Source organism: Myodes glareolus, chromosome 4 (assembly GCF_982192425.1).
Source record: "Myodes glareolus chromosome 4, mMyoGla1.1, whole genome shotgun sequence".
NCBI lineage: Eukaryota > Metazoa > Chordata > Mammalia > Rodentia > Cricetidae > Myodes > Myodes glareolus.
The window spans coordinates 67257136-67283671 of record NC_142029.1 but is presented as its reverse complement, the minus strand read 5'-3'; the positions used below and the strand labels follow the sequence as shown (position 1 = coordinate 67283671).

Below are 26536 nucleotides of genomic sequence, written 5' to 3'. Positions count from 1 at the left end.
TGAAGTCTGGAAAAATCATTGTCTTAAGTCAGGCAGAATCTAATTCTTAACTTATTGCTGAAAGTATTTTACAAATCTGGGAATGAGGCAGATTTGTACTACTGAGGATGAAGGTAAATAAGTCCAACTTTTCATTTGCCTAATCATGGAATTTTTAGCCCATGAAGCAAGTGTCTTCTTCAGAAATTACAACATACTGAGTATGCTTTAGGAAGGATGAATCTAATACATGTTATGTAGAATCACTCTGTGTCAGCTATAGCTTTAGAATGGATATAAAAGGAAATATGTATTTACCAGTTAACAAAGAAAAAAGTGGTTGGTAACACTCTGGCAAGTAGAATGAAGAGCAATCTAAAATGTACATAATCAAATGGCTGCCACATACTCTAGGAACTGTAAGTAGGCATCTGAGTCCACCATAGATGGATAGGGTTCTATGCATGAAGAATTTAGCAGGTTCAATATGACTGAGAATTTACAGTTTTACAAAAGGAATTAACACAATCTTTTCTCTAGACCTTTGAAAGTGAAGTATCAGATTAAGCCTCCTCATGTCCATAAGCAGAAATAAGTTACTTGTTACCCTTTTAAAATAACACAGTGACATAATTGTCCCTTATAATTATTAAAGGATTTTTCTTCTGTACATTCAAACATCATAAAATATCTCACAACACATAAGCTGCATACTGGTTATATCACCTTCAGATGATTCCAAGAATCGTACAGTTTCTGCTTTTATCTTGCTAATTCCCTTTCCTTAGCAAAAATATTCACAGCTAAAGCCATTGTCTGAAATAAATGCTTGTTAACCTTCTGGTGTACAGAAGTAGTGAAATGTGTAGAAGCCTTTGGGAAGAGGAGTGGAACAGACCTATGGTAAATAGTGACCACTAGGATGCCTAATGATCAATCATTAATCATCGTTGTGACCTCTTGACTGTATTTCAGTTAAATAACAACTGAGCTGGAAAGCCAGATCAGATATATTTTAGGTGTCACTGTTAATATTGTATTAGGAAATATAAACTAATAAACTACATTTAAAAAAATTAGATTTGTATTTTTATGAAAAAATATGAATTATACTTTCTTAATGTCTTAGTTCACCAATTTCATGGAATTGAAAGTATATTTGTAGCTCTTTATATGAATTTGACTTAATCTATATATTAAATTATTGTATAAATAAAAATTTTATGTTAAAAGTCACTTATAAATTAATTGAGAAGGTATTAAATTTGTCCTTGCTTTATTTTAATTTATTTCTGTTGCTGTTTCTTCATAAAATCATTATAACTGATATGACATTTTATACTTACATTTAATGATTTATTTTTTATTAACTTCTATGGCTGAAATTGTAGTAACTTTGAAGGCATGCTGGTCACAAGAAATGAACCTTACCCTGAAAATAGGTAATGTCTTGTTTAGGTTATAAGTCCAAACGGAAAAAGTTTCATAGTGTTAGACTCCAGAAAATCCTCTTATTCTGTAATTTCTACTATGCTGGCTATAATTCAATCAATTAAGTTCAATTATCAGATTATACTATTTCTTTTATGCTACCAAATTTATAGCCTAACTAAATCACGTTTGGTTAGGTAACTCATTTGTAAAACAATGATTATTATAAAATTTTTTCATTTCCAGTTCATCTTGATGAATGTTGGAGACCATATAGTGTTTTGCAAGTAACAGAATTCTTCAGAAAACCCTGCTAAATCTATAGACTTTAATGGGAATTATTAGATATTAAAGAACATTTTTAGGAATGATAAAAATAAAAATAATAAGCACCATGTCTTGGAATTGAATAAAAGTGATGACATTGAAATTTTCTTGATCGTGAATTTATTCACATTTTTGCTTATTATGCAATAGTACTTTTGAAAATCTCTTCATTTTTATACTTGGTGTTAAGCCCATCAGGATGTAAAAATAAATTCAATCTAAAATTCTATTTCCCTTTTTCAAATTTTTATCATATCTGCAAATTTTATCACATATTTTGTGCTAATATGTCAGATTTAGGTTGTGATTTCTTTAAAACAGAGTGGATGTCACTTTACCTTTTACAATTGAAATGATCTGAGGTCATTGTCATTTCCTTTGTATTTCAGATATATTTAGAAGGAAATGGAAAATGAGAGAGAGAGCTGGGTCAAAGGATACAGATGGATGTGGAAGAACAATGCTACAAAATGTCTTTGAAACAGGGGATTAGACAATATTAATTATATTAGTGGATCCTAAATACACAACAATTTTGATTTTTTTTATAATTTTTTAATTTAATTTTTATTTTTTAGGTATCTCAGATCTCTGCATGATACCTGAAGTGATACTCATGGAGTTTGACCTTGTATTAAGAAATCTATATTAAGTAAGATTTAAGAGATGGATAAACACTTTTGAGATTATTTTAATGAATGTATAAATTACCAATATATCTACAATGATGCATGACTTCCAAAAACATGAGAGTGGAGGTAATGCCACTTACTTAATTAATCTAACTGAGTATAGAATGATATATTTAAAGTCTGTGAGTTTAGAAATAAAATAGGTACAAATTATTAAGAGGTATGGAGGTGACCTCAAGAAGCACTAGAAACTGAACTGTAACTATTCTGTGGAAATTTTTTTTTTGTGGATAACACTAAGACTGTTAACAGAAAATGTAGTAGTTTTCCTTTTTCTTCATAAACATCTTTATATTTTTATACTGGTAAATTTGTATTAATGCTGCAATCATCTTAAGTAGCATTCATATTTTATACTCATATGTGTTTCACATCTGATTTAAAAGCAACTGCAGACACTAATCTCTTAGAAATTATGGCTCTTACTGATTAGACAAGTTGACTCGGAAGATAAATGCACTTGCCATACAATGTCAAGGACCCTCTTTAACCGTCAGATTTCCCGTTGTGAAATAAGACATCAGACTCTCCAAAGTTATTCTCTGGCCTTCACATACATGTCATTGCATTGCCTGTACATATGTATATCAAACCAACACAATAATAGAAATAAATACAGTATGTGAAAAGCAATTAAAGTACTTGCCAATAGTTTATTTATTGAAAATATAGGAATATTCAAAAGAAAATTTATATATTGAGCATTGTATAACTCTAGAGCATCTGTATTCTATTATTTGTAACTTTTCAAGAAGCACAATCTCCCTTCTCCCTCATATCCAATATATTCCCGTTTCCCTCCAGAGAAGAGCAAGCTTCCAGGAATATCAACCAAACACTGAATAACAAGAAACAATAGCATTAGGTACACACCCTACTATCAACGCTGAGCATCGCAACCCAGAGGGAGGAAAAGGGTCCCAAAGGTAGGTGAATAACTCAGAGACACCACCACTCCTATTCTTAGGAGTCAGACAGAAATATCGAACTAAAAATTACATAATATCTGCAGAGGACCCTTGCGTGAAACCATGCAGCATCAGTGATTGCTGTTTCAGTCTGTGAGTCCCTATGAACCATGCTCAATTTATTTTGTAGACAATATCCTCCTGGATTCTTTGACCCCTACCAAACTTCCATAATTCTTACTGTACATCCTCATCTTCCATAGGGTTTCATGAGCTCTAAGGGGAAAAACGCAATGGAGATGGGTAGTTTGTTTTTTGTTTTTTAACATCATACTATATTGATGTTACTTTTTGGTAAATTCTCAAATGACTCAAATTAAACAGACTTTGCTTTAAGTACTCATGAGTTTCTTAAATTATCTTACTCTATATTTTATATCAATGAATTGTTTTAACTCCAAATTATTTATAACTATGTGAAGCTTGACTTCTTTACCATACTAACTATTATAAAGCATTGCTGTGGTGAGTTCTTCTCTTACTAAAATTTTCTTCACATACTCTCAGGGCTATCATAGACATCCAGGGAGCCCCAGAGTGGGACTGATGTAGGCCCTTTGCATCTGGGTGATAATTGCATAGCTTGTTTTTTGGGAGGTCCCTAGCTGTGAGACCAGAACCTACTCCTGATGTATGATCTGGCCCTTTGGAATTTATTCCTTATATTGAAAGCATTGTTCAGGTTTGATTCAGGTGAAGCCTGATCCTGTCACAGCTTGATATGCCATGCTTTGCTGTTTCTTACTGAAAGTCTTACTCCATCAAGTGGAGATGGAGAAGGTGTAGATGAGTGATATAACTTGAAGATGGGTGAAGGGAGTGGGAGGAGAGGAATGAGGGAAAACTGTGGTTTATATATGTAAAATAAGTTAAAAAATGGTGAAAGAAAAAATAAAATATCTAGTATATAAGGATTTTTTTCTGTTTTTTTCAGATTGAATTGTTGATATTTGGTGCTAACATTTTATACTATTTATTTTTAATTTTATATTGAAATTTAAATGGAATTTATTTTGCTATCAGAAAAAATAATAATGAACTAAAATTAGAGAATTAATTATTTGACATACAAAAACTGGCAAATATAAAGGTTGAGGACATCCACTTATATGAGACAGAGTAGACTTCAAATAGTACAGCAGCAAATAGAAAATATATCATAGCTATGTGAGAAAAGTTGTGACTCAAGTTTCAAAGGTTAAAGTAAGAAAAAAGATAATCAGAATTTTTAGTGTAGGCATTACTGTGCTTTGCATAGTAAGTATTATAACACTAGCCAAAAGTTCTTGTGTATATATATATATATATATATATACACATACATATATATATACACATACATATATATATATCAGTTGTAATACACACACCGTTGTAAAATAAAACAGGCAGTGTATTATTTGGGGGAAGTATAGTCCTCTACATGCTTTATTAATGTTTTTACAAAATTTAAAATGCAACAAATCCTGCCTTGCAGTGGTGGCACACACTTTCAACCCCAGCACTCAGGAGGCAGAGGCAGCAGATCTCTGTGAGTTTGAGGTCAACCTGGTCTACAAGAGCTAGTTGCTGGAAAGGCTCCAAAGCTACAGAGAAACCCTGTATCAAAAAACAAAAAACAAACAAAAAGCATTAAAAATGCAACAAATCCTTGGTTAGACACAAGTGTCAGGTATGGGCTTCATTTTCTGGAACATAAAATGATTCAGTACTACCATGATGTTAATGCGAACATTGTCCCAATGAGAATGTCTTGCCAGTTTATGTGCTAATAGATGATATTATAGTTCATCGCCACCAGGAGTGTCCTTATTAGCTTCCAACACTGTGAAATCTAGCCATTAAGAATGAAACCTCCAGGCCAGTACCATCTTGATACCTCCACCCTTAGGGACTCAAGTGCATGGTTTCTGTGACACCTGTACTAATCACTGAGTTGTGAAGTGTTACCAAAAGCATTGAGAAGAGACAGTGATTTTTGTCAGGATAGATGGGAACTTGTTATCCATGTAAGACATAAATGTTTACATTTTAAAAACATTTCAAACATTTTATCTTTTAGTGGTTAAACTCTAATACAAATGAAGAATTAATTTGTGCACAGAGAGATTAATTTTTTTACATTTCAATAGAATAAACCTGTGTATTTATGTATTGCCATCCTTCTTAGTTCAGAACATTCAATGGCAAAAATGTACTGATGAGTCTCTTTCATTGGTTTTGATGTGTAGAAACAGTTGACTGGATTTTTATTTGATAGAATGTCAATATGAAGGCTGGAGAGATGTCTCAGTGGTTAAGAGCACAGGCTGCTCTTCCAGAGGTCCTGAGTTCAATTCCCAGCAACAATATGGTGGCTCACAACCATCTGAAATAAGGTCTGGCGCCCTCTTCTGGCGCACGGGCATACATGGAGGCAGAATGTTGTATACATAATGAAAATAAATATTGTTTTTAAAAAAGAATGTCAATATGAACTAATAATTCAGGAATCATGTTACAGAATTTCTGATTGCTAAAAGTGCTAGTTAAAATTATTTCTTTACACAGTTAGCAACAATAAATACATTGCATTAGCCAAGAGTGTCATTAGTACACTATTGGGAATGAGAATGTGCCCTTAGTACTCATGAACTCACAATGAACCATTAATGACTCTGCTCCTCTCAAGAACTGGTGCCCACACCAGAAATCCCTTGCTAGTAGCACCACTTATCTAGAACCTAATGCAATTGTCACTTCAAAGTTCATTATCACATTTGGAAGCTTAATGACTTTTTGTATCTTAACAATAAGAAAAAAATGGAAATTTTGAAAATAAAAGCTCTGTAGATCACCTAAAATATTTAAATTTTGAATAATAATTCCCTAATTTTAGGGAGAGCTTTCCTCCTAAAGACTGTTGGGCACCTTTCCTCACTAATACCCTGTCTAAATATAAATCTCAATATATATATATATATATATATATATATATATATATGAACTCATCAAAATTTTCAGAACATTAAATCAGACATAGTATTTCATATTAAATAAATTCTCATTTTTTAAGGATGCATTTAAAAATAATAATAACTGATATATTTTGTTTATCTATGATGATTCAGTTGAGGTAATTAAATATAGAGAAAATTTATTCTAAGGCATAAACAATTTTTATGGGAGTTTGTGTACATGAAAAAGAATAATAATGTCAGTCCGACAATCTTATACTTCTTTTACTCCTCAGGGTCCGAATAGAGGCATGGCAGGAGGAAACCATTGCACAGTGACTGAGTTCTTCTTGGCTGGGCTCTCAGAGAAACCAGAACTCCAGATGCCCCTCTTTCTTCTCTTCACTGGAATCTATGTGGTCACTGTAGCAGGAAATCTGGGCATGATCACACTGATTGTGCTCACTTCCCACCTGCACAACCCCATGTACTATTTCCTCAGCAGTCTGTCCTTCATTGACTTCTGTCAATCCACAGTTGTTACCCCTAAAATGCTGGTTGGCTTTTTGACAGAAAAAAACCTTATCTCCTACCCTGGATGCATGACTCAGATCTATTTCTTTACCATTTTTGGTACTGCAGAATGTTATACATTAGCTGCAATGGCATATGACCGCTATGTTGCCATATGCAATCCTTTGCTTTACAGTGTAACAATGTCCTATCAGATTTACAGCTCCTTGATTTCAGGAGTGTATATTATTGGTGTGTTCTTTGCATCAGTTCACATAGGCTTCATGACTAGGATTTGGTTCTGCGAATTAGATGTGATCAACCACTATTTCTGTGATTTTCTTCCCCTCTTGAAGCTTGCATGCTCTAATACCTATATCAGTGAATTTTTGATTCTAGTTTTTGGTACATTGAATATCTTTATTCCAATTCTCACAATTATTGCTTCTTACATCTCCATTATTGCCAGTATCCTCCGCATTCACTCCATAGAAGGGAGGTCCAAAGCCGTCAGTACTTGTAGTTCTCACATCTTGGCTGTTGTTACCTTCTTTGGATCTATAGCATTTATGTATCTGCAGCCTACATCAGTCAACTCTACCGATCAAGGAAAAGTATCCTCTGTGTTTTATACAATTGTTGTGCCAATGCTAAACCCCATCATATACAGCCTGAGAAATAAGGATGTCAGTGTGGCCTTGAAGAAAATACTTGAAAGCAAAACAGTTTTGTAAGCATAGATAATGTGAGAATGATTTATTAGAGCACTGATCCACAATTACAGAATTTGTGTTAATGATATTTATCTTGGTCTACCTGACAATGCTATAACTCATTATCTACTTTGATAATTTTAAGTTATAATTTCAATTTCATAATTCTATGCAAATATTATTATGTATGTTTCACAGATTCAAAAACATAAATCAATAGCAATGATGAAAAAGATCATTTGTCCTCAATGGATAGCCCATCATGTTATTTATATATTCCTTCATATTTCATAATCATTGATATAATAATAATAATAAATTACATGTTTAACTTGAACAAATGTCATACTTTTTAATTCAATTTCATATATCAGTTCTGCAATTACATCATTCCCTTATCTCCCTCAAATGAGTTAATTTATGAAATAATTAATACATTACATACATATGTATGAGGATTATACTTAGGAAAGCTTACACGTAGAAAAACTTATTTTATTCCTTGTTGTAAGAGGATCTTCTATCTATCTGTTACTTTCATTGGTTAATTAATAAAGGAAACTGCTTGACCTGATAGGTGAGAACATCGGTAGGAGGGGAAGACAAAACAGAAATATGGGAGGAAGAAAACAGAGACAAGCAGATGCCATGGCTCTCCTCTCCGAGATGGACACTGGTTAAAATCATGCCGGTAAGCCACGACCTCGTGGTGGCATACAGATTATTAGATATGGGTTAGTCGAGATGTGAGAGCCAAAAAGAGGCTAGATATAATGGGCCAGGAAGTGTTTAAATGAATACATTTTTTACATTGCTATTTCGAGTGTAAAGCTAGCTGTGCAGGAGCCGGGCAGTGTGAAAAGCAGGCCTGCTCGCCTCATAACCACAATTCCTAGCAATCAGAAACTGTGTCTAGTTCTTTTTAGGGAGTGCACCTATGAAATTTCCTCCTTTCACACTGGTATGATAACAGGTATAATTTTTGGCTCATGTTTAGCAATCTATGTTGTTGATATTTCACAAAACCAATTTCCTGTCCTACATCGAAGACACAATCTCTTGTACAGATTTTCTTGTACCCTGACTCTGAATATTCTTATCTACTCTTCCAAAGTGTCCCCTGACACTTATATGATGGGGTGCTTTCATATATGCAGGAAATGAGGTTCCTCACCAGATCTTCAGGCATTCGCCGTATTTAGACCAGTTATGGATACATGCAAATATGTCTATCTGCTGTCAAAAGTGTCAGACTTGTCTGTGGATGACATAATCACTGCTAATAGTCTGGTAGAGACTATAACTTAAATGGCCTCATCAGTAGCACATAATTTACAATATTTAGAGAACTAATCATGAATTGTGTATTTGTAATATGCTTTCTTATCGATTCATCAGTTGAAGTCATTTAGGTTGTTTCCATTTCCTAGCTATAGTATTCAAAAATGATGCAATGAACATATCTAAGGAGTAAACTTTGATGTTGAGTGTGAAGTACTCTGGGTAAAAACTGGTGTTGCAGTGTCAAATAGCAAATTACATACTTGTTTACTTACTTACTTACTATTTCTTGTGAACACTCTGACCTAGAGTGTCAGTAGTTATTCACGATGATTAGAATTCACCATACCGGCTTACAAAGTAGATGTACTCGTTTGCAATTCCATGAACAGGAAATAATGGCTACTCTTTCTTCACATACTCTTGAAACTCATCGTCTTTTACATTCTTTATTTCATTCTGACTTGTGTAAATTGAAATTTCAACATTGTGTTATTGTTGTTTTTTTGTTATTTATTTTTATGCCCTTGTATGCCTATATCCTTTCATTGTAATGAATCCCTATATTTCTTTAATATGTTACCGTGGAGCTTAAGTAATATCCTGGACAATAGTGTCAGCAGCGATTCAGAAGAGTGGCAGTAGTAAAAATCCTCAGTCCTTGTGTCCTCAGGTCTACAAGGTCTAGCCAAGTAGCGAGGATATTGGTAATTGGGTAAGAATTCACTAAAGTAGTCTCAAATTGTAATTCTTTTTCTTTCACTGACATATTTCTGTTTTTACACAGTGTTTTACCATCCGATGAAACTCTTTACAAAGTCCCAGTAACTTATTGCCTTTGGTCTATTTTTGGAATATCGGCTCTTTCTTCTTACCATTACTTCACTTCACTGCATCATGTCATTTGAGGAAACTCTTTTTTAAAAGCCCATAATTTATAATTATAGTTTCAAGATATTTTAGTACATTTTACAAACTTTTAATAAGTCTATACTTTAAACAGAACTACCATAGGACTGACTACATTTCACAAGTGAGAACCACTGGGAAATATATATTAATTCTGGATGTTGATTTCTCCAGAGACAATACTTGAGGGATGAGAATCCAGAGGGAGATGATTCTCACTACTCTTTTCCTAACTAAGTTCTTGTTGTCTACGCCTCCATATAAAATGTTTATAGCAGCCTACCCTTGGAGAACAAATGACTTTGTTATTATGCTTTAAGGAACATTAGTTCAAGAGGTAAGTCTCTGTAATCTATCTCTCACGTGTTCAAAGCTATTTCTCCTTCTAATGTAAAGGAAAAGAAAAGCACCCAACATCTAGCTGTCTGGGAAAAAGGAGTGATTTGTCTAAATACAAGTCCTTAGCTTGTAAAACTTGTTCTATAGTCTGTTGTTATAGACATGTGTTACTTCTTGCTCTCAATATCCATTTTCATTTCAAGATCCTCATTTTCTTTTTAAAATGGAACTGATAATACTGTTTTACTAATATCTGTTTCAAAATTAAAGTGTTTCTGAAATTTGATATATAAAAACTCTATATTTAGATTATTTAAAACATTTTTTATCTTCTTGGCAACTTCTCATGCTCTCTCCCATCAACTCTCAAATTACTGACTTTCTTCAATAGTTATTGCTACATATATGCACACAGCTTTATATATGTCTCACATAAGTATGTATACACACACACATACATAAACCTGAGAGTTAATTGAGTGTAGCTCATATGTGTGTGTTTTTAGGACTAAGCAGTTGAGAATGGATAACCATCATGATTTAAGTTAGAATTGTCCCAATATGCTTATACATTTAAATATTTGGTTACAGCTTGGTGAACTATTTTCAAAAGGTTAGAAGTTGTGACATTTTTATAAGAGATGTGTTTTTGTTGGAGGACCTTTGTCACTGGGGATGGGTTTTGAAGTTTCAAAAGCTCATTCCAAACATAGTCTCAGTCTGTCTATATCCTGTCTGTAGATCATGATGTAGTTTTCTTGAATAGATTGACTTTGGTTATATAAATCACTCAAGGACAACCATGAACAATGTATAACAGATTTCACAAAACGTTTTGTTTATTTCAGTTTTGTATGTGTGATTTTATTTGGTTATGGTTTGGTGATTTAGTTTGAAGTGACATGTCTTCATTTTATTTTCCTGACTTACGGAAGTTTGCATTGTATTGGGTTTTTGTTTCTTTATTGTGAAAGAACTTAAAGTTGTGAATGTTGCTTTATTGTAATTATTTTGCAATATATTTTCTTAAAAATTTTTGAATAAAACACAAATCTTACCTTGACACCAACAAAAGTATGTTAAATAGGATAAGGATATAAGAGTGAAGCTATTAGGAAATTGCAACATATAACTGTGGGAATTCTACTCAACGTACTTTTCTGTAAAAGTCATGTCATGTGACATAGTACAAAAAGAGAGAAGGTTTTATTACTTAATGTTCTCAAAAATGCTTTTGTTGATACCATTTCCTGAGTAAGTATTATCACAATTCTGCTGTGGTCCTTCAGGACCTTCCTAAATAATATATTTAATCTTATATCTTTTGAACCTATCTTTTTCCTTCTAGTATATAGAATCCTGAAGAGTAGATCTTCTATATTCCTTATCTTTCTATCCTGATGACCACATAAATAATGTTTAATACTTCTAAATTTATTTTAATGTTGGTCCACTTTAGTATCCTAACATTGACTCAAAACAATACCAGCACATAAGTACTCATTACTATTTCTTGCAAATTTCACATCAATTTCTTATTTTCTATCATCCATATTATTGATAAAATTATATTTGAAAACAGAATTACAGAATTAAGATGAATATATACAAAGTATAAAGCTATGAAATCATGTGAAACGTGTGTGTGTATGTGTGTGTGAGTGTGTGCAAATCAATTTACTGATAATAAAAACAATTTTTTGTAATTAAATATTTTAGTATTTTGCATCTGCTTCATTTATATTTAAGATGAATTTGAGAATGGGAGCTTAAGAAAACTGATGCAATACAGGTATTGAGGAATGCTGCAACAAGCACAAATGTATGCCGGCATTAAGGTAATATGTAGTGGCATGTCATTTGTATTTTAAAAAACAAAGTTTGCCTGAATATCAGAAAAGTAAAACAGCCACACTGGCCAGTCTTACAGAACAGGCAGCAGTGACATACACCTTTAATTCCTGTAACTATACTAGGTTGCAGTGGAACCCATATGGTATTGGTATATGCTCTTAATCCCAGAACTAGAGAGGTGGGAAGAGACAGACACCACTCTCAGTCTCATTCTGAGGTTTCTTGGCAGCAGAATCATAATTTTCATACTGAGATCTGGAATAGAGTAAATGTCTGGTTGCTTTGCTTTTCTGGTATTTAGGTTGTACCTCAATATCTGTCTCTGTTTTTTTATTATTATTAATCATGCTTCAGTGTCACAAGCAGCATTGAATAGAAGGCAATGGAATTTACTGTATTCTTCAGAACTACTATGCAGGGGAACTATTATAAAGTTAGATAAAGTCAAAGTTCACAAGAATAGTTAGATCTGACATAATTTAGAAACAGATGATGGGTCTTCTGTGCCTGAGACTGATATTTCCTGGAGCATCTTTACAAATGACAATATGTAGTATAAGAAACCAATGAACAGACCCAAAGAAACTGATGGTAGTGTGTCTTGGTGTATCCTTTGTACTGTAATAGAATACCAGAGAAATGCAATGTACAATGATTAGAACTGTATTTATCTTGTCATAAATTTCTGAAGGTTGAGAAGCTGGAGACCATATCAAGGAAAGTTCATTTTGTGTAATGGTAATAGATTAAAGCCTGAAAGATCAGAGGAGTTCAAATTAAAGATATGAAGAAAGAAATAAAATCAGCCCCACATTAGGATCACACATGTGTGGTAACTAGTCAGTTCTTATGTCAGTCATATTCCATATTCAGTTTGCAACATAACCTATTCTGGCTATAATGTTCATCTTTTTTAATAGGCAGTTTTGTGTGATAAATTTCCAACACTCCCAATTGGGAACACATCCACTTACATTATGTGGTTCTCAGTGTTTTTAGTAGAGGTGTACTATATTAGAGAGAAGTCTTAAAATATCAACAAGAACTTATTTCAATAAGTAGATAGGAAAATAAGAAATCTCAAGGCACCATAAAAATGACAGTTACAGTGGACATGACTTAACCATATCAACAATTATGAAGCTTTTTTCCTGATTTAACTTTGACCAAGAATGGTGACTGCTGTTCTTTGTAGAAGATAAGCATTCAGAACTGTTAGGTCTATGAAAAATAAGTGTCAAACAAAGAATTTTAAGATATCTCACCTGAGATTGTTGGTGAGTTTCCTACATCTCCAATTATCCTGTGATTTCTGTTTTCTAACATAACCCTAAAATACTGTTAATTACATTTAATAGAACTCTTTGACCAATTCCTGATTTTCTATATGCTTGATTGTATTTAGATAGTAGTAGATGTTTCATCTTCTTGATTTCTAAACTACTGGCTTCCTAGTTTAATTTTTTGGTTTTATGTCCCTTGTCAATTATCTAGAATTGTGGTAGAGAATCAGAATGTGGTAGACAATCCCATTGTTATATTTTTAGTATAAAAATTCAGTATAAAATTCCTAATTACTATAGTTATATCTATGGTTATTTCATGGATAATGTGTCTATATTACCACAGGTAAAATTTTTTAATAAAAAGAAAAATGCAAAAAGTAAGATATGAGAATTTCTAGAAACCTTCAATTAAGTGTACCAGAATAGTTTGCATGTAGCAGGAAATAAGTACAAGTAGAATTAATTCTCATGATAATACTCACAAAAATGCAAATATCTATATGATTATTTCTTCACATGTCTTGTTTCTACAGGACTGAAGTTTCTCTGATTGTTTAGAAAGAAAAGAAGATGGAAGACAATTTTAGATCCCTGAAAATATTTGAATTCTGTTTCAAAATTCACTGAGTGATAAGAGTATGGATACTCAAATTTTTCCTCTATATAAAGTTTTCTTCTCACATAGAGTTTCTAAAAGAGAATGGAAGAAGTAAATGATACTGCTGTGTCTGCATTCATCCTTTCTGGTTTAACAGAGAACCCAAAGCTCCAGTTGCCTCTATTCTTCTTCTTCCTAGGAGTCTATTTGATTACAGTTGTGGGAAACATGGGCATGATCATTCTGATTCTGTTCAGTTCTCAACTGCACACACCCATGTATTATTTACTCAGCAGTCTGTCCTTTATTGACTGCTGTCAGTCCACTGTCATTACTCCCAAAATGCTTGTGAACTTTGTGACCGAAAAGAATGTCATCCCCTACCCAGAATGCATAGTTCAATTTTATTTCTTCTGTGTTTTTGCTGTTGCAGAATGTCACATGTTGGCTGCAATGGCATATGACCGCTATGTGGCTATCGCCAATCCTTTGCTTTACAATGTAACCATGTCCTATCCAGTCTGTTTGTCAATGATATTTTGGGTATATGGTGTGGGCTTAGTAAGTGCCACAACTCATATTGTCTTTCTACTAAGAGTGTTTTTCTGTAAGGCTTCAATAATAAATCATTACTTCTGTGATCTTTTCCCATTACTGGAGCTCTCTTGCTCTAGTACTTTTATCAATGAAGTACTTTCACTGTCCTTCAGTGCATTTCACATTATAGCTCCAGCTATGACCATACTTAGCTCTTATATCTTCATCATTGTCAACATTCTCCGCATTAAATCCACTGGGGGAAGATCCAAGGCCTTCAATACCTGTAGCTCTCACATCATGGCTGTTGCCATCTTCTTTGGTTCCACAGCCTTCATGTACCTTCAGCCATCATCAATCAGCTCCCTGGGCCAAGGGAAATTGTCGTCTGTGTTCTATACCATTGTTGTGCCTATGTTGAATCCCATGATCTACAGCCTGAGAAATAAAGATGTCAAAGTTGCCTTTAAAAAATTACTAAAAAAGATGTTTCCTCTCAACAAAGACTAATTAGAATGCTAAGTTTAAAATTTGGAAAGGGAATTCTACAAGTAGCAATTAATAACAGTAGATGTGAGGTTATTGCTAATGTATGATTATTTGGAAGAAATGTACCCAAGGCAGAAGTGAATTCTCACCTTTATATCCATAGAGGGCTGCTGTTCTCTGGCATAACCAAATCTCTTTCCCAGAAGGGAATTATGTCATCTCCTGAAAAATTTTCAAAATTCTTGCTTGGTTTTTTCATATTTACATATGTGAACCCACTCTGTTTAGGCAAGCCTCACTTATGTTATTTTGGTAATAAATGAGTTTAATCAATATCTTTTGATTGTCTTATTGTTTTGGCTGTACTCATCAATTGTCATATAATTCAAAATGTAATTTTCTAAGTTGTTTAACTTAAGTAATTGAAATAAACAATGTGAAATTCTGAAAGTATATAGGACTGTATTAGTGTGTATGCAAGCAAAAGACAGGTTCTGCCATATTTCTACCCACAAGGTGTTTACACTATCTTAAACTAGAGTGCCATTGATAAATAGGATCAGATGACAATGAATATGGTTTTCTGTGCCACATTCTTCACACTATTGTTTGTCTGCTCATTATGCTAGATGCCTTTATTTAACACAGCCCTGTTTCAGATCCTGAGGCATGGAAAAGGTATCTATGCAATGAAATTAAGTAGTGTATTACCACCAGATGCGTTTCTCACAAGTAGCCACCCTGAAATATTTCAAGATGTCTTTGTTAATGCTTTAAAAATAAGTACGTTTTTTGATACTAACAAACATGCTTCCCATCCTCCACCTTTAACTTCAGAAAGTACAAGTATGTAAAGTGTTTCCATTTATATTAAATCATCTTTTAAAGCAAAAACAATGCTAACAACTTTGTCTGCTTTGCTAAATATCAAGCCAGGTACATTCAGACCTTACAAAGCTAGAAAGTGATAAACATAGGTACACCTTTTCACAAACAACAGTATCACTCAAAACATATTGACAAAAGTATGGGTGATGTACCCTAAGTTGTTTGCACACAGTTAGCTTGCACTTCCTCAACTGTCCATTTACTTTATTGCCCCATCCTGTCAGCACTGAATAAGAACAGTTCCCAATCTGGAGTGACAGTTGGCATTTCCTGAGAAGTCTCAATTCCTGAAGATATTTAAGGGAAAATGTTTGTGGAAAAAAATGGGTTTTCCAGGAATGATCACATCTGTTCTATGCATGACTGACAAAGTTATACTAAAAAAAAACCTGCCAAGTCAAGTGTATCGTCATTATGAGAGAGAAGAGAAGCCTCATGATTCCAGCATTATTATGTGCTGTCCCAAAGTACAGGGTTCCTTCCTGAGTGAGACTATCTCCAATGGATTTGCCTCATGAAGAACCAATGGACAAATACTTATCTGAAAGTAGCTCCCAGAGCTTCTAACAACTACAATTCTATAATCATTTGTTCTTCATGTAGAGATATGCTGTCTTTCTTTCCTATAACTCTGTGTATTATAGTCTTTCATTGTAGCATCTATTTGTATCATTTATTGCCATGGGAAAAGGTAAAGTTGGGAAATTGTTTTCTGACTAACGATGTGTGTCATTCATAAAATTAGTTATAAGTTGTGAATGAAAAAAGGTACAGCCAAGAAGAATATCACTAATGAATGCTTTTCTTCCTCTTAATTCAATTAGGTCTTTTAATATTTGAAAGAAAAATTTGAAATTTTACAATAAAAGTGTTCACCTTGGTTTTATTCAATTAGATGTTAGGAAACAGTTTCATACATGTGGTAATAGGCCTATCTAGTCCTTTGTCATTTCCTCTTTAAAGGTGACTCTAGATATATGTCAAGTTGACAGCTGAAGCTAACTATGACAGTCTGTAACAAAATGTTTTCACTGCTTTATTCTTTTGTCTTTAGGAAATGATATTTAAATCAACAGGAAGTTATACATTAAATTGCATAATCCTCCAATCAGAAAATCAGGGTTAAAAAAGAGTAACTTAAATATAAGGTCAAAAATACTTTGTTTGCTAGAGTACTTGCTTTATGAGCACCTCGACCCCAGTTGATTCTCAAAAATCTATTTTACAAAGAAGGAATGGCTCTCAGCAGTTGCAAGCACTAGGAAGTAGATACAGGTAGATTGATAAATCTAATTTTCCACCCACACTAGCCTACACATCTAATTCCAGAACAATGAGAAACCTTGCATGGAAAAAAAGGGACAGCCTAATGAGCAACAACAGCATCTGTCTTTGATCTACACATGCTTGTGAAAACACATGCACGTACACTCGCACACACACATACTCACACACACACCACACACAAATAAGACTCCAGAGTACATTATTTATGTATGCCTTTAATTCCACCTACTTGGCTAGGTATGATAAAAATTCTCAAATAACTAAGTTATAGATTTGGTTATGATATACAAGCAAACATTTTATGTAAAAGAAATAGGTTTATATTCTAAATTTTCTAGCATTATTACAATAAGATGTAAGTATCAGAATGTATTCTGGCTTTCTAAGAACAGTTCATCATAATGTGGGCTGGAACAAATCACACTTTCTTGTAGCTTACAGGAAATGGAGAATCTCAACTTCTATTCATATTTCATTTGTCAAAATACTGGGTTTAATACAGATGGTCTCTTTAGATAAGTCAATAAGACCAACATACAATTTTTGATGATAGAAAAAGATTAACCAGATGGGAAATCACATTTTCTTCCTTTTCAAGGATTTGCTTTTTTTTATTTCTAGAGATTTAGCTATGCTCTAAAGTCTCTAATGGGAGCTTTCTCCGTTTTTTTTTTCATTTTTTTTTTAATATGGGCACTTAGAGCTATGAACTTTCCTCTTAGCATTGCTTTCGTAGTGTCCCATAGGTTTGGATATGTTGTGTCTTTATTTTCATTGAATTCAAGGAAGACTTTATTTTTTTCTTTATTTCTTCCCTGACCCAGGGGTGGTTCAGTAGTTGACTATTCAGTTTCCATGAGTTTGTAGGCTTTCTGGGGGTTAAATTCTACTTTTATTCCATGGTGGTCCGATAAGAAACAGGTGGTTACTAATTTTTTTTTGTATCTGTGGAAGTTTGCTTTGTTACCGAATATGTGATCAATTTTCGAGAAGGTTAGATGAGATGCTGAGAAAAAGTATATTCTTTCCTATTTGGGTGGAATGTTCTATAGATGTCTGTTAAGTCCATTTGATTCATTACCCCCATTAGTTCTCTTATTTCTCTGTTAGGTTTCTGTCTGATTGACCTGTCCATTGGTGTGAAAGGAGTGTTGAAGTCTCCTACTATTAGTGTCTAGGGTTTGATGTGTGCCTTGAGTTCTACTAATTTTTCTTTTACATAAGTGGGTGCTTTTATATTAGGGGCATAGATATTCGGGATTGAGACTTCATCCTGATGAATTGTTCCTGTTACAAGTATAATGCATCCATCTCCATCTCTTCTGATTGATTTTAGTTTGACGTCGATTTTGTTAGATATTAGTATAGCCACAACTGCATGTTTCCTAGATTCATTTGACTGAAAGACCTTTCTCCAACCCTTTACTCTGAGTAGATGTCTGTCTTTGTGGTTGAGGTGTGTTTCTTGTAAACAGCAAATGTTGAATCCTATTTTTGCATCAATTCTCTTAGCCTGTGCCCTTTTTTTTTTGCCTGTGCCTTTTTATAGGTGAATTGAATCCATTGATATTAAGAGATGTCAATGACCAGTGATTGTTAACTCCAGTTATTTTTTTTGGTGGTAGAGTTTTTGTGTTTCCCTTCTTTGAGTTGTGCTGGTGAAGGGTTATTAGATGTCTGAGTGATTGTAGGCGTTGTTGGGTTCTTTGGGTTTTAATTTTCCCTCTATTACTTTCTGTAAGGCTGGATTTTTGGCTATGTATTGTTTAAATTTGTTTTTATCCGGGAATATTTTGTTTTCTACATTGATGGTGAACAAAATCTTGGCTGGGTATGGTAGTCTGGGCTTCCATCCATGGTATCTTAGCTTCTGCAGCACACCTATCCAAGACCTTCTGGCTTTCATGGTTTCCATAGATAAGTCAGGTGTAATTCTGGTATGTTTACCTTTATATGTTACTTGACTTTTTCCTTTGAAGCTCTTATTATCCTTTCTTTATTCTGTATGTTATGTGTTTTGATTATGATATGGTGAGGGAACTTTTTTTTGATCCAGTCTATTCGGTGTTCTGTATGCTTCTTGAACCTTCATAGAAATATCCTTCTTTAGGTTGGGAAAGTTTTCTTCTATAATTTTGTTGAATATATTTTCTGGGCCTTTTAGCTGTAATTCTTTTCCTTCTTCTACCCCTATTATTCTTAGGTTTGGTTTTTTTATGGTGTCCCAGATTTCCTGGATGTTTTGTGATGAGAATTTCTTGGATTTGCTGTTTTCCTTGATCAGTTCGTTTATTTTGTCTATAGTGTCTTCTGCATCTGAAATTATTTCTTCTATCTCTTGTATTCTCTTGGTTATGTTTGTCTCTGTAGTCCCTGTTCATTTACCCAGATTTTCTATATCCAGCCATCCCTCGGTTTGTGTTTCTTCATTGCCTCCATTTCAGTTTTCAAATCTGAACTGTTTCCATTATCTGTTTGACTCTTTTTTTTTGGTTGCCTGGGGTATCTTTTAGGGATTTATTCATTTCTTCAAACTTTTTGTTATTCTTCTCATCCATTTCTTTAAGAGAGTTTCCCACATCCTGTTTAAGGGACTCTATCACTTTCATAATGTCTATTTTTTCTACTTCTTCTGGATTAAGGTGTTAAAGTCTTCCTGTCATATATTCCCTGGGTTCTGGTGTTATCATGTTGTTTTTCAGTTTATTGGAGTATTTCTTGCATTGGCACCTGCCAATCTCTTCCTTCAAATGCTCTCCAATGGATCTTCTGGTACAGGATCAGGACCACTAGCTGGGCAGGGACCTTGCAGACAAAAGGACGGGCTTGATGTGTGCAGGCTCAGTGAAACAAAGGATCTCTTGCCCAGTTGCACTCACCACTTTGTTCCCAGAGCCTCAGCCCCAAAACTGTCTGAGTTGGGGGATCGTATGACTCCGCAGAATGAAAGTGGTGCCTGGGAGCAAGTTGGGATTGGATAGGAAGAGAGAGGCAGTAGCTGGGTAAAGAAACCCCCCACTAGATGGCCAGGAAATTTAGACGGTTGAGGGGTGTCTGTGCTCCGTTTCAGCGGCATATGCCAGCCTGTTGGGAACACACTCACCTCTCTGACTGATCTTCTCCCAACAAAATTCTTCACAGACCTTGAGAGAACAATACTTTTTAATTCAATTTCATACAGCAGTTCTACAATTGCATCATTCCCTTATATCCCTCCAATGAGTATATTTATGAAATAATGAATACATTACATATGTATGTATGAGGATTATAATTAGGAAAGCTTAGGCATAGAAAAACTTATTTTATTCATAACAATCAGAAATTGTGTCTAGTTCTTTTTTAGTACTTCATCCCTGAAATTTCCTCCTTTCACATTGGTATGGTAACAGGTACCATTTTTGACTCATGTTTAGCAATTAATGTTGTTGACATTTCACAAAGCCACTTTCCTGTCCTGCATCGAAGACACACTTTTCCTTATACAGGTTTCCTTATACCCTGGCTCTGAATATACTTATCTACTCTTTCAAAGTGTCCCCTGACTCTTACATGATGGGGTGCTTTCATATATGCAGGAAATGGGGTTCCTCACCACATCTTCAGGTATTCACTGTATTTAGACCAGTTATGGATGTATGCAAATGTGTCTATCTACAGTCAAAAGAGTCAGACTTATCTGTGGGTGACATAATCACTGCTATTATTCAGTTAGAGACTGTAGCTTCCATGGCCTCATCAGTAACTCATAATTTACATAATTTACAGAACTAATCATGAATTTTCTCCTATTGAGTGGATCTCAAGTGCAATTTAACAGTTATTGGTTACTGTTGTGATGTAAATGCTACCACTGAACCTTTACAGATAGTTTGCCTTGCTGGTTATTACTGTATTTCATAAATACCACAGCTTAGTAGAACTATGAATAGTTTTACACACTTGACAACTTGGATATCATTTTTCCATATTATAATAGCTAGTCTTCAAGGAGTAGGCTTCTAGGTCCAATGCATCTCAACTGATTCAAGTCCTATGTTGGAATTCTATGTTGTTTTCAGCAAGAGATACTTTCCTTCAGTTTCTGAGAAACAACAAAAAGGCAATAGCAATAACATATAATGCTTTGGGAGGTCTGTATTTGTGTGTGCTTTTGTGTTTAGATAAGTATAAATAATATAATTCCCTATGTCGTTTTCAAACATTCTTATTGGTATTTGTCCCTTTTCTTCCTTTCCTTCTGCATTGTTTTTCATTCTGTCCCAAATTAAAGTGACCCCAAATTATTCCATTTCCCTCTTCATATCACTTCCCCTCTCTAGAGTAGATACTCACCCATATAATTCTTTTTAGTTTTTCTGGTTTAAACAATAACTGTAGATTATAACTCAAACCCAGAGATTTGGATGTAGTTCTCCTGAATAAAAGAGGATATTCAGTGTTTGTCTTTTTGGTTCTTAGTTACTTCACTCAATATTTTCTATTTACATGTAAATTTCTAGATCTTAATTCTTTACAGAGTAATACAATTCTACTGTGTATTTGTAATATGCTTTCTTATCGATTCATCAGTTGAAGTCATTTAGGCTGTTTCCATTTCCTAGCTATAGTATTCAAAAATGATGCAATGAACGTCTCTAAAGAGTAAACTGTGATGTGGAATGTGAAGTACTGTGGGTAAAAACTGGTGTTGCAGTGTCAAATAGCAAATTGCATACTTGTTCACTTACTTACTTACTATTTCTTGTGAACACCCTGACCTAGAGTGTCAGTAGTTATTCACGATGATTAGAATTCACCATACTGGCTTACAAAGTAGCTGTACCAGTTTGCAATTCCATTAACAGTAAATAAGGGCTACCCTTTCCTCACATACTCTTGAAACTCATTTTCTTTTACATTCTTTATTTTATTCTGACTTGTGTAAGTTGAAATTTCAACGTTATGTTACTGTTGGTTTTTTTGTTGTTTATTTTTATGCCGTTGTATGCCTATATCCTTTCATTGTAATGAATCCCTACATTCCTTTAATATGTTACCTTGGAGCTTAAGCAATATCCTGGACAATAGTGTCAGTAGCTATTCAGAACAGTAGCAGCAGTAAAAACCCTCAGTCTTTGTGTCCTCAGGTCTACAAGGTCTGCCCAAGTAGAGAGGATGCTGGTAATTGGGTAAGGATTTACTAAAGTAGTTTTAAATTGTTATTCTTTTTCTATCACTGGCATATTTCTGTTTTTACACAGTGTTTTACCATCCTATGAAACTCTTTTCAAACTCCCAGTGACTTATTGCCTTTGGTCTATTTTTGGAATATCAGTTCTTCCTTCTTACCATTATTTCTCTTCACTGCATCAAGCAAAGCAGTTTGTAATCTTTAATCTTTGCTGGAAACATCTCATCACCCTTACACTTTACTCAAATATAAAGACATTTACAAATTGAAATCAAATGTTTATTAAAGGAGTGACTTACTGTCTTATTCTTAATGGAATTCTCATTTTCATCTGAAGCTTAGCTCAATGGTTACTCTTTTTGCTTTCATGGCTATTCTGATGTGATAAGCACATATAATAATTGCCCACTGAACTTTGCATATAGTATTCATTTCTTCTGAAAGCCACATTTTCAACCTCTATCAATTCTTCTCACAACCAAGTTTGAGAGGTCTGAGAATCACCTGCTCCTGTAGTCACATCAATCATAGAAACAAACCTGCACCAAGTACCTACTTTCTGTGTTAGAATTTATTGAACATGACTAAAATATCCATAATAATGGTTCTGTTAGGAATTCTTTACTTTTTGTAAGAGACTTCAGCATATTATGCTGGCTCTCTTGTTTCTATATAGATCACAACAGTTGCTGTTAGAAGGAAAGAAGGATGATAATGATAACTACATTCTTCTTCTGGGTGCCACTTCATATTTTCCACCATCACCCAGAAGGCACACAGCGTGTAAGAACAAATATCTGTGTATGTGATTTTTTGGTGCGGGAGTATTATCTGTATTCTGTCAATCATGTTTTGAATAAACACTGATTGGCCAGGCAGGAGGTACAGGTGGGAAAACTAGATAGGAAGTGGAAATGATGCAAGGAGAGCAGGAGAATTCTGGGAAGGAGGAAGTTGATTCCTCCCACTCCTGTCCAGATCACTGAAGCAGCAGGATGTGAGCTGCCCCACTGGAAAAGGTACAGAGCCACATGGCTAAAATAGATCAGAAAAATGGGTTAATCAAGATGTAAGAGTTAGCCAATAATAAGCCTGACCTAAAGGGCCAATCAGCTTTATAACTTACAGAGATCTCTGTGTGATTTTTCTCTGGGACTAAACAGCTGGGGGGGCGGGCAAGACAGATACCCCAACAAGCCAGCCCCCCTCATGCTACAGAATGGCACCCACGTGGATAACTGAATCCACAGAAAGTCTGGAAACACTTGGGAAAGATTAGAGTAAAGCATTTCAGTTTTCAGCTGAAGCAGGATAAAAGCTGAGTTGTTTTAAAATGCCGGCTTTATGGGCCGTCCTTTCAGGGAAAACTCTGACTCTTTCAAGCAGGCAGTCCAGACTATGGAAACACTGTTGCAGCTTGATTCCTGTCAAGGACCTTGAAACACCTTTAAGAGCTTTTGACTGTTGTTTTCTCCATATTCCTTAGCAAATTAAAGACCCACATGGTCAGAAAGAGAGAGATATACAGTAAAAAGAGATTCAAAGAATAAAAACCTCTAAATGGTTTAAAGTCCTTAGAAATAAAAAAAAGAAAGAAAGAGAGTAGTTGGGTATGGTGCTACACACCTTTAATCCCAGCACTGGGGAAACAGAGACAGATGAATCTCTGGGCATTTAAGGATAGCCTGGTTTACAGAGGGAATTCTAGGACAAAGATATGCAGAGAACCTGTCTCAATAAGCCAAAAGTTAAAAGTAAAAATAAAAGAAATAGAGGTTAAAATAAAGCCATGTAAACATGGAAAATACACAGAGAATCTTGATACTGTATGCTTTTATGCTCTCTTTGAATTGTTTAAATGCTGAGGAAGGAGCAACAGCTGCTAAAAGATATTTGCTTATAAATGCTGCAGAATTAATCCAAGATAGGTATTTTGAAAATACCTTGGCTTCAAAATTGAAGTCAAAAGGTATGTTACTTTGGAGAAGAGATTTTGCTTTAGCTTTCACAGAAAATGAGAGGCTCTGAATTTATTCAGAGTTAAGAAAAATCATCTTTGACCATGGGAGACCACCTGAGAAATCTCCAGTAGGAACAAATGGTCCAGATGTCTGAGTTCTTCATCCAGAACAGATTCAAGACTGCTGCCTGAGATGATCAAGACTCACAGGATACTTCAGTCAGGACTTGATCATAACTCTAAATTTTCTTTAGGTCTCCTTAAGATTATCAGCGCCCCCAACCAGCTGAAAGTAACCTGGAATACTACGCCCGCATTCTCAAAAACTAGACTATGGATATTTTTCTTAGTTTTTTTTTTTTAAGAGGGGGAAGTGGTGCGGGGTCTGTATTCTGTCAATCATGTTTTAAATAAACACTGATTGGCCAGGCAGGAGGTACAGGTGGGAAAACCAGATAGGAAGTGGAAATGATGTAAGGAGAGCAGGAGAATTCTGGGAAGGAGGAAGCTGATTCCTCCCACTCCTGTGCAGATCACCAAAGCAGCAGGATGTGAGCTGCCCCACTGGAAAAGGTACAGAGCCATATGGCTAAAATAGATCAGAAAAATGGGTTAATCAAGATGTAAGAGTTAGCCAGTAAGAAGCCTGACCTAAAGCGTCAATCAGCTTTATAACTTACAGAGATCTGTGTGTGATTTTTCTCTGGGACTAAACAGCTAGGGGCTGGGCAGGACAGATACCCCAACAAGCCAGCCCCCCCTCATGTTACAATTTTTTAAAGAACATATTCATCCTGGAACACTATAAATACTATATGTTTTTTGTGTGAACTTACTAATGTCTACTACACATATACACAAGATATGTATAGGCTTAAATGGGTATAGTTATAATCTTATAAGTCAATAATATTCAGCAAAACTTTTATTATATTGATGGGCAATAAATAGATAGAACACTCATGGAATTTTCTCTTTTGTAGTGCTTATGCACACATAAAATTATTGTAAAGTATTTGTAAGGGTAAACAAGTTCAACTCTATTCAGCAATTATGATAACCATAAAAAATCCTAAGATAATGCTGGTATAAGAAGGGAGTAGGGGAAGAAAGGGGAAAGCTTGGTGGCCTGGGATGGGGGGGGAGGGAGGAAGGATGAACAAGGGATCAGGGAAGATTATATTTCAACTAAGGGACCCATTTTAGGGTTTACAGGAGACTTGAGTATATATGGGATCCCAGGTCCAAGGAGAGATCCCCCAGATTGCTCTCTGGACAGAGGAGTGGGTGCCTGAATCGGCCGTGGCCCATGTCCATACTGATGTATATTTTGCTTATCACCATAGATCCTGCATCTGACGAAGGATGGCGATACAGTCGGAAACCCACATTGCAGCACGGGACTGAGCCCCCCGAGGTCCAAATGAGGAGCAGAAGGAGGAAGAACAGGAAAAACGAAGTCAGTACTGCGAGGGATGCCATCACCCACTGATACAAGGGAACGGATCTGATGAGAGTTTACCAAGGCCAGTTGGACTGGGACTGAAAGAGGACGTGATCTAACCAGACTCTCCGAATTTGGCCGGATTCTCTGACTGTGGCTGACCCGAAGTCTTTCTGAAAAGCCATTGACTATGACACTGGGACCTGTTTCCTCTACATATAATGGATTTTGGGGATCCAGTCTGTTTGGACACTCACCTTCCTGGACCTGGAGGGAGGGGGAAGGAACTGGAACTTCCCACAGGGCAGGAAACCCTGACCGCCCTGGGGGACGAAGAGGGAGGAGGAGGGGGAGGAGGGGGAGTGGGAGGGTGTTGGGAGGGGGGGTGGAAATGGAAACTTTTATAATTTAATAAAATTTACTAAAAAAAAAAAAAAAAAAAAAAAAAAAAAAAGATTGGTTCTAATATAATGCTGATCTAAAGATCAGATTGGTTATAAAATGGGTGATCCTACCACCAAAATGAATGTTAATGACCTTGCAGAATTTGTGGCAATAAGAATACAGGAATTAAAATATAGCAGCTGTCAAATACTGTTATATAAGAAAACACATTATCAAATGTTTTAATACTTCAATAAATGAAGTAGCTTTTTATATATATCTATTGCCTGTCTAGAGAGAGCCACTTGATTTGATTATATTGCCAGATACGGGTTGTATCTTGGGCATTATATCTTAAATAAAATCAAAAAGTGCTTGCTTTACCTCACCCAATTTTCAGGCCACTGTTGCACTAGTAATCACATCAATTCAGTACAGTTGTTATTTTAATTTACAGATTTCACAGCTGGCTAAGATGTGACAGCATGCACAAGGACTGTACAAACCAAACTTGATCAATCTTAAGATGAAGATCAGAAGTGAGCATG

The 26536-nt window shown here is 34.9% G+C and overlaps 2 protein-coding genes across 2 annotated transcripts; both read left to right on the top strand.

The window, feature by feature from the left end:
- Positions 1–6644: 6644 nt before the first annotated feature.
- Positions 6645–7580, top strand: LOC125388844 (olfactory receptor 8G18-like). Its single transcript, XM_085688544.2, has one exon. It carries the CDS (start codon positions 6645–6647, stop codon positions 7578–7580), a length of 936 nt encoding a protein of 311 aa, XP_085544670.2.
- A 6348-nt stretch (positions 7581–13928) lies between these two features.
- LOC148122307 (olfactory receptor 8G50-like) lies at positions 13929–14873 on the top strand. The gene has a single exon (XM_087905055.1). The coding sequence runs from the start codon at positions 13929–13931 to the stop codon at positions 14871–14873; it is 945 nt and encodes a 314-aa protein (XP_087761181.1).
- Positions 14874–26536: the final 11663 nt, after the last annotated feature.